Source organism: Ixodes scapularis, unplaced genomic scaffold, assembly GCF_016920785.2.
Source record: "Ixodes scapularis isolate PalLabHiFi unplaced genomic scaffold, ASM1692078v2 PGA_scaffold3__209_contigs__length_174095766, whole genome shotgun sequence".
Taxonomy (NCBI): domain Eukaryota; kingdom Metazoa; phylum Arthropoda; class Arachnida; order Ixodida; family Ixodidae; genus Ixodes; species Ixodes scapularis.
In genome coordinates, this window is record NW_024609868.1 from 137,485,891 (window position 1) to 137,499,945 (window position 14,055).

At 42.8% G+C, this 14,055-nt stretch overlaps 1 protein-coding gene across 1 annotated transcript in view; it reads left to right on the forward strand.

Moving 5' to 3' along the window:
• LOC120851061 (evasin P1096-like) overlaps positions 1–13,641 on the forward strand; it is a 33,069-nt gene extending 19,428 nt beyond the window's left edge. Inside the window, exon 3 of the mRNA XM_040223615.1 lies at positions 13,459–13,641. Coding sequence (XP_040079549.1) covers positions 13,459–13,641 — 183 coding nt within the window. The remainder of the gene's footprint in view (positions 1–13,458) is intronic.
• Positions 13,642–14,055: the final 414 nt, after the last annotated feature.

Sequence of the window (14,055 nt, forward strand, 5' to 3'; positions counted from 1 at the left end):
AAATTCTCTGGCGTGCCCGTCCTCGGATCCGAGGTCGCCGTTTGACAAGCTTAACTTTCTTCCACCTGGTAGCCGGAACCACCACGGCCAGCTTTGTTCCGTCCCCACTCCCTCTCGAGAGGATGGCCTCGCCCCGAGGCTAATCCCATTCTCTAAACCTCCTTCCATCCAACGCTTGACCTTTCCCTCCCCGTCCCCCAGCTTCGGGAGAGAAGGTTCTTCTCTGCAGAACGTCCCGTTTGTACAGCGGCTTTAAAGTTCAGAGATTGTCCTGTCTTTATTGTCCCTTTTGTGTCTCCACTTTTTAATGTTTAAAAAGTATCAACACGCTAAAATAGGACAATTTCCGGGATTTCATTTTCATCCCCCAAGTGTGATGCGGGAACCGCGCCATAGAGCCACGGTCGTTTCCGCACTTTCTTATCGCTAGGATTTGACAGTGCTCAATCACAATGCAAGACACGCACAGATCCACGCTCGCTTTTGCAATGCGCCGCATAAAGGAATGTCCAAACAGGACACGACTCCGACAAATCGTGAAAATTGAAGCGGGCTTGAAGCGGGCGCGTCCGTTTCAATTTTCACGATTTGTAGGAGTCGTGCGTTTTGTAGTGTCCAGTTTGGACACCCCTTAATAATGATATATCTTGTTGAGACGTGCGCACATCCGTCTTGCGCAGTGTTAGCTCAATGGCAGCACTTTCTGTAAAGGCGGATTCACACCGGGGATAGCAGTCGCGCGATCCAGCTAAATCGCATCGCAAAAAAAAAGAAGAAAAAAAAAAGTAATTAGTTGGTCAATTTGGCGTGCGCGATGAGCGAGTCCAATGCCTTCGTTGGCGAGTCGCGTCTCAAAAACTCTCGCTCCGAACGCCGTTGGTTGGCTCGGCCTCTCCGCGACTAGAGTGCATCGCAAAACGTCGGGTCAGCAAGCGACTGCTCAAAACCCGTCACTTTTTGCCCGCGATGGTCGCTTTTGCGATGAAAGTTATGGCGCGACTAGATCGCATCGCCGGTGTGAACGCGCCATAATGTCGAACCAGTCTCACGGCGCGTCCCGATATTGGCTTGTGTACCTACGCGCGAGTAAAACATCTGGCACAATTTGCGTTTGCAAAGCCTGCTCCAGCCGCGTCAAAACATTCAGCCAACCTTTGGACTGCAGAAATCAAGAGACAACCAAAATAAGATAAAGTTGCCAGCCGAATAGAACTTGATTTCTATTTAATTAAGATGAAGACCACCCGCGTACATCAAATACCTCATCAGCCGAACTCCAAGGCAGTAAGCCTAGTTCTGGCACTTGTTTGGCACCTTTGGCCCGTCGCTGCCAGATCACAGCCAAACTATCGGGAAGCGAAGCCTAACTTGGGCACTCGCTTGGCGACTTGGGCCCAAAGATGCCAGATCTCAACCGAACTACAAGGTAGTAAGCCTAACTCTGGCACATTTGTGGCGATTTAGGCCCGAATGTGCTAGGTGACAGCCGAACTGTCAAAAAGTGAAGCCTAACTTTGGCATTAGTTTGGCGATTTTGGCCCGAAAATGCCAAAGCTCTGCCGAACTACAAGGTAGTAAGCCTAACTCTGGCACATCTGTGGCGATTTTGGCCCGAATGTGCCTGGTGACAGCCGAACTGTCAAAAAGTGAAGCCTAACTTTGGCATTAGTTTGGCGATTTTGGCCCAAAAATGCCAAAGCTCTGCCGAACTACAAGGTAGTAAGCCTAACTCTGGCACATCTGTGGCGATTTTGGCCCGAATGTGCCAGGTGATAGCCGAACTATCAAAAAGTGAAGCCTAACTTTGGCATTAGTTTGGCGATTTTGGCCCAAAAATGCCAAAGATCTGCCGAACTAACGGGCAGTAACCCTAAATTTGGCACTTGTTAGGCGATTTAGGCCCGAAGATGCCAGATAATAACCGAACTACCCGGGAGCGAAGCCTAAGTTTGGCACTTGTTTGGCGAATTAGGGCCAAGATACCCAGACTGTTGCCAAGGGAGGTCAGGTTAGGCACTACTTTGGCTTCTTCGGGCTTTTTAATGCCCTAAACTGCCAGACGCAAGCCAAGTTTTGGCCCAGAACTCGGTGCTGCCTGGGTCGTAACTCGAGAACAAAAAATCGGGAGAACATGCGGTTTGCGCCCTCCTTCATTTGAGAAATACCCCCAAAACATGTATTTTTTTCGTGAAAATTAAAAATTAGACCCTTTTAGCCTGCCCGATTTGAGATGAAATCACCCATATATATATATATATATATATATATATATATATATATGTGGGTGACTTCCTCTCAAATCGTGCAGGCAAAAATGATCAAAATTTTAATTTCGCTGACAAAAAAAAAATGTTATGGCGTCGGCTCTAGAAACGCAGACGCCACAAACCACAGGTTCGTCTGATTTTCGTTCTCGACTTACGAATTTTAAAAGAGGCCGCAGCGGAAAGCAGTGCTTTTCACATCCGTCGTGGGTTGGATGTTTCGCTTGATCTCCCGCAGTGGATTTTCAGTCCATATTATATTAACTTTGTCAAGCTGTCTGTGAGCACAGGTAAAAGGCTCTAATACCATGAAAGAGTTTTAGGCGCTTTGTTTTGTTTTGTTTTTCTATAAAAAATGTCAAACACGCCTCTCGGTAAATTGTTGATAAATTTTGACAATTAAATACTGGCTACATACTTAGGGTAAGTCAATATTTCTTATGTTTATGGAGATCCCAAAACACGCTCTTTATAGATATTGTAAAATCACTCAGCTGTATAAAATTCCATTTGCAGTAAGTTTACATTATTATTATGCTAAAAGAAAAAAGTACCGATTTTGAGATCAATTAAAAAAAACATTTTTTTTTATTTTTTTTTTGTTGCAACGGTAAATATGATGGTCGCCTACCCGAAAAGCAAGTCTAGAAAGTGTGTATTTTTATTGCATGTTCTACCTTTAGTCCTGAATATCGGAAAAAAAAAGCCGTCTTCGTTTTGCAAGACCCAACTTAGATATAGCATCCCGCGCGTTTCTATGAATTCTCAAGAAGTTTTCTTGAATTTTCCAATGCGTTTTACAATCAATTATAAACGCAATTTGTGGTATGTAATAATTATTTAAGTTTTTGTAAGAGCGAGAAAGCACGAGCAACATATCTAATTAAATAGGCACGTCTAGTAGACCTTCAATATCGAAGAGGCGCAGACCTTGTATTGTTTCGATTTATAAAAATTTCACTGTAAACTAGCATGACTCGCTATTAGCTGTCATATTACAAAGAATAGAAACTCAGCACATCATTGATATATTATATAAATTCTTTCCGAAACCAAGCTCTAGGGTTTGTTCACTGCACATCGCACAGGGCACAAGGGAAATGGCCTTTAATTTCCGTAATACACAAAAGTGAAGACTCTGCTGCGTCGCGCACTGACAGCGCAGCAGAGGTTGGTTGCACGATCTCTCCACGGGGCGCGGTGCCGCCGGGGCCGAGATGCGCTCCGACAGCAAACCGATACTTAAAAACCGGTCGAATTTGTGCGGTTTTTCAGAAAGCCGTAAAAATGCTTCGCGTGCCTTCTACGTTCTGCAATTGGTTGATTTAGTGTTTTTCGATAATGCTGAGCAAATTTCTATTTTAAACCATGTCCTTAAACACAATATTAAAAAGTTAATTACGCAAAAATAATTAACAACTTTATTATCTTGGACTTTAATAATTTTCCTAAATGGGCCCTGGCCCGGGACCAAAACGTCACGAGCCTTTTTTCTTTCGGATGAGCAGTTTTCGCAGGAGCGATTTGGCCTCCGTTCTTTGAAACACCCTATATATATATATGAGGGTGTGTTTTTTATTCTTAAGAATTCGTTAAAAAAAAAAAAAACCTGAAAGTTACACTGATGCGGTTTGTGCGAGTGAGGTATACGCCCAAGGGAACATTATGTGGGTGGCTGATCTTCACGACAAGTCGAATAATTAATAAAAGCCTTTCCAAGAGTCTTGAAAATGTCAAGACTCTTGGTGTTATTTTTTCAGAACACATGTGCTGGAATAACCAGGTAACACATATCCATAAAAAACTTTGTAAGGTTGTTGGCATATTGAATAGGTACAGACATACGCTCCCAGTTCATATTAAAAAGTTAATTTATGACTCCCTCTTTCAATCTGTAATTTGCTACGCTCATGTAGTATGGGGTACGACCACTATGCGAAATGTCAATAAGCTGCGACTGTTGCAGAAAAAGGCGCTTAGAGCTATCGAAAATGTTCCTCGAGATTATCATACCCTTCCCCTGTTTTTGAAACATCAGGTCGTCGACATTTCCTACTTGTATCCCTGGAGACTAATTTACATGTGTCAACGATCAGTAAAACAAAACATCAAAGTTATTTTAAATCTTGGAAACCTGGTGAGAAACGAAGTAACATATTCATTACGTGACCCTCCTCATTGGCGTGTTTCCCCTTCCAGGACCAATTTTGGATTGCAGAGATTTAACTACAGATTGGCGGTTATGTTAAATAAGCTGGCATCCCGAGATATTGACATACGCTCCATAAACTATCAGACAATTCAAAGAATATTATAATATCGAACTGTTTTTCTTGTGTTTCTTCTTCTGTGGTTATTGTATAAGAGTTGTATATTTAGAATTTCTGTAACCTAGCTGTGCCCCCATCACTGCTGCTTGGTTTTGGGGGGCGCTGGACTTTGTCAAGCTGCGAGTACGCAGCTTTTTTCCAGCCCCCTAGTCCCAAATGCAATTGTTTGTGACTTAATAAACTGATTGATTGATTGATTGATTGATTGATTGATTGATTGATTGATTAACTTTTTAATTAGCGAAAATAGACATATCTTTCCAATTAGAAGCTTGCTGAGCGTCATCGGAAACCATTAAACTAGTCATTTTTCAGAAGACTTCCAGCTCGTGAAAAGCTTTGTAGTGAACTAAAGTTACCACTCGTAGAGCAGGCACAAGGCTAGCGGTTGCGGACAGGCGCCTCCGAAATTTTTCCGTCTCTTATCTAGCCCCAGCGTTGTACCTACTCCGCAAGTGGTAACTTCAGTGCACAAGTACGCTTCTTACACGCTCAAAGTTTTTTCTGAAAATGACTGAGTGGTTTTCGATAACGCTCAGCAAGTTTCCGATTGGAACCATATCTCTCCTTTCAGCTATTGAAAAGTTAATTAACGAATTTGAAATAATCAGGCGACTTATCGCACACACTCTAAGAAAAAAAGAGTGTAGTCGGGTGCATCAGGCGCTCATGCACCCTTTGCCTGAAAGACGCACCCTCCGTTGCGCAGCCAGTGTGCTTGTACACCGACAAGGAGCATCCCCCTCTCCCTTAAAAACATCTAGGAGTACCAATGCACCGCCACGCTAGCCAGGCGCCCCGATCAGCTTGTGCTTGGATTCCCCCATGGAGGTCACTTTTTGGGTTGGCCAGTTTCTTAGGAAGTATGGAGCTATCCTGTTCCCCCGGTATTGACAGTAGAGTGGACGCTATGCTTGTTTTAGGCCAATCGCGTCTTCGGGTAGGATCACACGACTACAGTCTCCAAGCTAGAGATAAGGCAGAGCACGGCACCTGCCTGAAGGCCAAGGCCACGGATAGCATCCACTGCACTATTAACTTTGGGTCGAACTTTCAAGAGGATATAAGCGACAAATCCTTTCATTGTTGGGTTGCTCCTGAAGATAAGCCTTTGCGAGGCTTATCTTCATTATCCCTTTTGGCCTTGAAGGAGCTGCAATTTTCATACTCATTTCTTTTTCTTTCTCTCCCTAAGCTGAAAGCATGGAAGAAGGCGCGCAGTTGCCGGACCAATGAACCGGAGGCTTTTTTTATGCCTCGACTTCTCTGTCTGAGCGCGGATAACGGCAGGAGCGTGATCATGTGGTAGAGGTTTCACGGATGACGTAGTAGCTTTTTTCGACCTCGGAATGTCTGCTTCCCGGCCTAGTTGCTTGTGTGCTGTGCTGCTACCAGCGGGGCTGCTGTAGATTTCGCCCGCGACAACGTATTCGAGTGTACCAAGATTTCCATAGTTTGAAAAGTCCTACGCGTATATCGGCAACAAGGGATTTCTTCAAAAAAGCCCAAGGAATTCATGTGATGTGTTCAGTGTTCGGTTCGGCAAATTACTGCTTCTGCCACATCGTGTTGAATCTTCACGGACCCCTTTCTTTTCGTTTTTGTGTTCGTGTGGTTCTGCAGTGCCCGTGTCGACATATATATCGGATTACATAATTGAAGTCCGGTATTTTCATCGTAAGTGCACTACAACCTACTCCTTTGCAACAATTGACCGCTTTGTTCCGGATTACCTCTAGAATTAGGCAGTGTCTATTTTCTAGCAGCCGGGAGAATAATTTCCCCGAAATTCTATCGGCAATCGCCTGCCTTAGCTGTCTACAATCATGTGACAACTGCAGGTGGAATACTGACTTTCTTATTCTCCTGGCGTTTTGTGAAAACACGTTTTTGTCGATACACGTTTTGTAGACACGTTTCATCGACACTAACGTTCCATCGTCACTCGTTACGCAAAATGCACGCTGTAGGGAGATTTTTTCGCGCGTGTATCTCTGAGGCGCGTGCTCACCGACCCAGCCCACCCGTTTACTTCGCTTCGTGGTGACAGTCTGCGGCGGCTCATTAAAAAAACTCTACCCTACCTGTGATACCCGTATATATCACCTCGCGCATTTAGTATGGCGCGGCTCATTACAAAAAAAAAAAAGAAGAAGAAGAGATGCTTATAGAGGAAAGCTAATCTGAGCTGCCGATGAAACGTCGTTCGATAAAGTGATTCTATCGCCAATGAGTGGCGACTGCCGGCACAATTTCGGGTAAATAATTCTGCCGGCTGCAAGAGAATAGACACTAACTAAGAATCACCCCGGTCCTTGTTTGCTCATTAATCTCCTCAGTTGTGTAACAGCTTCTTTGTACGTCTTCAGATATCACGGATTGCTTGCAAGTTTGTACTTGTTTACGGAATAGGCTGGTCTAATAAACTTCTATGATATTTGAAAACAATACCGTGTGTCCGTTTACCTGCCTCTTTGCAATCACCGGGGCGCATACATTTTTTACTGTTTTCCTTGATGTCTTAAATAGGTTTATGAAGTTATGAAACGGGTGCATAAAGTGGTGTGACCATGCACCTTTGAATCGGGTGCATCTGTGTTCTCTCCGAATTCAGTGAGTGTAGAAAGAGGTGTAGCAGTACACTATTGAACGGGGTGCTCCTGTGTTCCCTTTGAGAGCAGTAGGTGTAGAAAGGGGAGTAATGGTACACTATTGAGCGGGGTGCCTCTGTGTTCCCTTTGAGTGAGGCGGGTGTATGAAGCGGTGCAATGGTACACCATCGAATGGGGTGCATCTGTGTTCCCTTTCATTTCATTGGGTGTAGAAAGAGGTGTAGCCGTACACCATTGAATGGGGTGCACCTGTGTTCCCTTCGAGTGAGATTTCTGTAGAAAAAGGTGTACATGTGCACCACACCAACGGGTGTACACGAACTCCCATATTTGGGGTGCACTTGTATTCCCCCAAAGGGTGTAGTATATGTGACAAGCACTTACACCCCATATGGGTGTACCCCATGACACCCTTTTTTTTAGAGTGCACATTAGCCACTCACATGATGTCCCGCTTGGCTTATGACTCACTTGCACAAACCGCATAATTGTAGCTTTCATAACATTTGTAAACAAACCTGTAAAAAAAAACTATATTGTTAATAGCTGAATTACGGAGAGGAGACCGGGCTTGGGCTATATGGCTGACGATGTTTCAGTGGCGAATGATTAGGTGATGGAAGCGTCCGATGGCCAGTCCCATTATGTCGCCGCCGCGCGAGTCCGTGGGTTCCCCTTATAAAGCCGAGGGGACGTGGGAATGTTGCCTCACCGGCGGAATCCTCGTGTGACTGGTGGTGGCTGTTGGTTTGTATGAAGATGAGGTCCAAGAGCTACCCTCATTGGCCCGGAGGCTTATGCCACCCCAGCAGCCGCTTCTCTCGATGATGGAGGAAGAGGAAGACGAAGACCCGTTGACATTAGTCCTTTCGGCCGATGATCTTAAACATTGGTTCCGGGCCTTCGAGAGAGTCTCTGCTGAGCAATGGCGCTGCAGACCGTCCCTCTAAGCCAACCGTCATTTGAGCACTGCTTCGTCGGAGTAGAAACATAACACAGCTTCCAAGTGACCCGTGAAAAGATATCGGGAACTCCGCGGATGACGGACATCCTGAACAAACGAGAGTATAGACACCGAGGGAGCAGGGAACACAGGCGCCAGACCCAAACCATAGAAAGCCACCAACCCTTCAATTTGTTTCTGCTGTTCCCCTCACGCAATAGTTCTCGAACATCCGATATGACGCTGGCACTGATGATAAAGAAAACGTTCCGAAAACACGGAGCTAAATCATAGACAGCCCGCTTTGATCTCAATGACAACCAGCTGTGCTGGACACCTCGGATTTTACAAAAGATACTGCCGAATTTGCATGAAATACCTTTAGAGCGGCATGCAGCGCGCCATCGCACGGTTTGTTTTTAAACACATCACCAATGCAAGACAAAAAAAAGCCAACAACAAAATCTGCAGCAACCCGACGTACTATTCCGCTTCCCACCTACCCATTTTATGTTATTGGAATTGAATTTATCATTCCTTTTCCGTGCTTCCCTTCTAATAACCACCAAATAAATGTAGCCGTCGAATATTTCACGCACTACACTGAGACAAAGGCTGTAGAAGCCGCCACAACGCGAGAAGTCACTAAATTTTTTCTTAATTTCCTCTTGCTTCGTCACCGTGCCCTTCAGTACATCATCGCCGATCGCGGTACTTTTCCTTGACCCAAGTGTTACCAAAGTCTTTCAAGAACTCATATGTCATGCCGATTCCGTTATGGCCTCAGCGAATGTCAAATTGCACATTAACCAACAAGATTCATTTGTATTATAATGCAATTAAATGCAAAGGTGCCAGCGAGCTGGACAAGAATAACGAAGCTGTGTTTGGAGATTTGTGTTTGTTTTTTGTCCCTCTTGTTTCGCTTCTCCTGGGATTATTTTTCGTCATTGATATGTATAACGCAGACGACCACAAAAACTGGGACGCAATCGTTCTATATATAACATACGCTTACATCTCCAGCCGCAAAGCCACGACAGGATGCTGCTCCTTCTACCTCCTATACACGCGAGGACCACCTTTTACCTTAGATACTGTTTTGCCTTACGCTGACGAAGCTTCACCCGATGATCACACTGATGATGTCCTGTACCGTGCAGATAGAACACGGCAACATTACAGAATCTATACGCTTCAGTCCCGGCAACACCAAAGGCTTTACATTGTGCGGACTCTCATACTGATGTTCTCTACAGAGTTGGTGGCAAAGTGATCCTTTGGAGAACAGGAGGCTTCACGGCAAACGCCAGAAACTACGGTAGCAATTTATATGCCACCTAAAGATCCTGCGAGACCTATCCTCTACGAACTAGGAGGCTGCCCCAGTCGACATAGTTCACGTAGCGCGACTCAAGCCGTCCCACAAAGGATCGCCGTAACCCCTCCCAACATCTGCCGATGAACCGGCCATTTTTTTGCCCGGGGAGGTAATGTTACAAAAAAAAAAAAAAGAAAGACGAAGTAGGGCTCTCCTAATCTCATCCGTCTAACCCGCACTCTTCGAATCTAGCGCAACCGCCCGCCGAACTGGTTGCTGGCTGGTTACAAGTGTTGCACTATCATGATCACCACATTGAAGCAACTAGAAGTCATCTTACAATATAGATACAATATATATTGCGATGACCTAATCAACTTCACCCCTGTCCCCAAATATCGAGCTCATCAAACTGTGACCACCACCATCGCACTGGTCGAGTGGACACAAGCGCTTTTTCGGAACTCGTCCCGCACTACGCCTGTTCATACCCGAAAAGGATCAAAAGTGACTTTCCAGCTTTAACTGTAAACAGGGCACAATTTTTTTTAAATTTATTTCTGAACATGACCAAATTATCTTAACCATTCGTATTTTTGTTTTTGGTTTGAGAATTTTCAGATGTGAAATTAAATGATAAGCGATTATGTATATAGGGGAAAACCACGGCTTATTCATTTTTTATGTCGTTGTTGTCAGGCTGTCTGCGGGTTGAGGACCAGCTCTTATTATATATGTTTGATTTTTGATTAAGGAAAATCAAAAATGTATAAGTAAAGTATTTTGTTATTCCCGTATAATAAATTTGTTCTTTGCATATTTTAAAAATTATGTAACATTAAATGCATATTATGGTAATTGAATTAGGGCGGTCAGATAGTCACTGAGACTTGTGTATCGTGCGATGTACAAATTCATTGTTTGTAGAACAGAGGTTTGCGAACAAGGAATAACGCTTTTGCAGCTTAAATTGTTATGTTTTAGTTTATCGTTGTGAGACAAGCTCATCAACCGATTTTATAAATGAAATGTAATTCCAACAAAATATTGAAGGCTATGTACTTTCAATGTCGATTTCAGTTCAGAACTTCGGGGTAAGAAGAGTTTACTTCTCTTAAACTGTCACTAGACATAGGTATTAAATCTATCGGCGGCTTTTTCTTATTCAAAATTTACAAAACTGTATAAGAAAATGTGTGTCTGCATTATTGCGTTAGACACACAAAAAATTGTATTGTGCACTTTTTAAATTATATTCGTGCTTGTAACAGTCGCACTTAAAAACATATAGGTAATAACAATACATTTTGTTCTGATATGGCCTTTGAATAAACATTCCGAAGTTTATACAACATACGTATATAGCAGGGCATAAAATACAAGTTCTTATGTCATCGTATATATGTTTGTTAGTTTAATAGATTATTATCATCTATTTCACTGGGCTGCTTCCGCTTTGAATAAATGGTAAAGTATAAGGTACACTCATTGACAGCAAAGTCGCACACATTATTAGATACTGTTCATAAATAGGAAAGTTCGCTAGTTGGTGCATTATGCAAAAATAAAACCGCCAGGGCAATGTGATTTTATTTTCGCAAATTCAAACACTGTAGGAACATAAGGCGGTGTAAACACGTTGTTCGGAACGTATGTTTACAACTACCTTTTTCCTCTTCTGGTTTGGAATAATACTAGTTTTCGCTCTGTTCTGGATTGATAAAATACGCTGTAGCGAGATCTATCTAGAATTTTAGGGGTTGGTTTTTGTAGTGTGTGAATCAATACAGCAGTTATCTTACTGATCTTGTTAACAAGTTTAATTATAATCTATTTAGAGTAGCGGACAATGAGCACTATTGATGTAACAAATGAAATAGCACGGGTACAAGGAAAATTTTATGCTCAGAAATTACATCGTTTAGTGCAGCGCGTGGCTAGTTTTTATTTTCGGACTATCAGCCTGAAGGGTAGAACAAGTATGTACAATCACGATAAATATGAGTGCGAACACCGCTCTGTGTGGTCCGCGGTACTATCAGTGCCCCCTTGGCGATTGCTCTTTCAAGCATACGTGCACCTTGGTTTCGAGACATATCGTATCTAGCGGTCGCCGCAACAAACTGCAATTCCGGGTCGCCTGCTAGCGAAAAACGGTCGGCGAAACCGCGAAACTGTTCACCAATGACGAAGAGCATTTTTCGCTAGCAATGTGCGCCAGCAAAAAATAACGTTTAAAGTATCTTTAGGGTCATCCATTCGATTAGGAAGTTTTCGCGGATTATTCCCCTGACTCCAATAACAAGACATGATACTTTGCCGAAACGTTTAGGAATCCATGATATTGTTATCGGAAGTTTCAAAACAATCAACTAAGCTTCGTAAAAGCTTGGACTGCTGGGGAAGTTGGTAAATGACATTCATATTAAAAATAGAGTAAAAAGACGGAACAAACAGACGAAGAAGCGCTTGTCCTGTGTGGTGCTTCGTCTTTTTGTGTCGTGTTTTTCGCGCTATTTCTAAAATCAACAAAGACTGTTTATTATTTACTTCGCGTGAGTTTTGCAATAACAAAGGTCCACCAATACGCACAGGCAAGAAGCTAGCGCGGTGCGAGCGTGGGTGATATCCTTCATTATGGAAAACAGTGCCAAAAAAACGACGATGGCGTAGAAGAAACGTGCCATCTGCATCGTTTTTTGCGCGCTGATTACTATGATGAAGGATATCACCCACGCTCGCAACGCGCTAACTACCTTGCCTGTGCGCATTGGTGGAATTCTGCTATCGCAAAAAAGCTCACGCGAAGTAAATAATAGGCAGTCTTAGTTGATTTTAAAAATAGCGCAAAAAAGACGGGACAAAAAGATGAAGCGGCACACAGGACAAGCGCCTCTTCGTATTTTTATAGCGTCTTTTTTGCTATATATTTAATATGAATGTCAATTACCAACTTGCCCGGCAGACCAAGCTTCAACAAAGCAGAGTTGATTGTTTTGAAACCTCCGATAACAATATCATGCACGTTTAAAGGCGTTGGCGAAGTACCGGGTGTTGCTATCGGAGTCAGGAGAATAGTCGACTAAAAGTGCCTAATCAACAAGATGACCCTAAAGATATTTATACAAGTTATTTTTCTGGCGCACATTGCTAGCAAAATGTGCTCTTCGTCACTGGTGAACGTTTTCGCGGTTTCGCCGACGGTTTTTTCCTAGCAGATGACCCAGAAGTGCAGAGTGGTGCGGCGATCGCTAGAGACGATTTGTCTCGAAACCAAGGTGCACTTATACTTGAAAGAGCAATCGGCAGGGGGCACTGGTAGTACCGCGGGCCACACGGAGCGGTGTTCGCACTCAAATTGATCGTGATAGTACCTTGTGAAAATAGTACGGCATTTGTCTTTCAATTAAACTTCTGCTTAATTAAACAGTTACGTTAAAGTGTTTTGTTAACTAAATATGCATTTATCATACTAATTGTCTAGCTGACGTTCTAGAATGAGGCGTCTTTATATTAAAGCAATAACTAACTTAATAGTAAAACGCAGACAGCTAAATCAACGGTACCTGAAACTGAGCATAACTAAAAATAGTTAACACTGGATGTAAGAGCGACCACAACATGTGTTGACCGGTTTCAGTACTGCTAGATTTGGTATATGGCGTTTTTTTTTATTATTTCAGAAAATACTTTGTGTTAAACCGACGACATAAAGTGTGTGAACTTTACTTTAATTTTAGGAAATCTTAACTTAATGTGATTAGTATAGTATCCAGCCTTATCCTAAATGTGTTTTTTTAATAATATCACTGACGTGCTGCGGTATTTATATGGAGTTGTCTTCAATTTATAAACTGTAACTGAAGAAAACAGTTTTATGGAGGGGTTAAAAATTGATATTTAGAAATTATTAAGAGCTCTAGACAATATTCCCTCATTCACCTATGTTGTATAATTTACTTCTAAATAAATTTCTTTTCCTTTTCAGTGTACGGTTAAAAATGGAGTCTCGAGCGCTTGCAGCACAGATTGTATATGTGTACATCGAGACGATGAACCCAATGGCATCTGCATAACGATCACATATTTCGGACATTTAGGAGATCCTAACGAAGATCCGAACATCGATGATGCAACTCCTCTGGCACCAGTTTTCCAAACGGAGGAATGATGGGGAAAGAAAGCAAGACCTCCAAGTGAATATTACATAGTATGTTCAGTAGCATTCGTTTACGTTTAATTTTGCCAATTTCTTTACGGTTTTGTTAAGTTTACTCTGAAGAAGCTAATAAAAACATGGCTTAACGAATAGCATCTGAATGTCCTGTATTGTTATATTTCATGAAAAGTCCAGCCGTGTTTTTCACATAAAAAGTGCGTTGACGTTTTGATATACACTGTTATACCATTGAATGATGAAACAATAACGATGAGATGACACGTGATCTTAGAAATTGTGATAACAATGATACAAAGTACCATTGCAAATAAACTATCTAATCCCTGTTGGAAAATCTCGAAGATGGAAAGATTGTGGAAAAGGCTCGCACAAGCGTAACCGTAATATGGGACATCATATACAAGC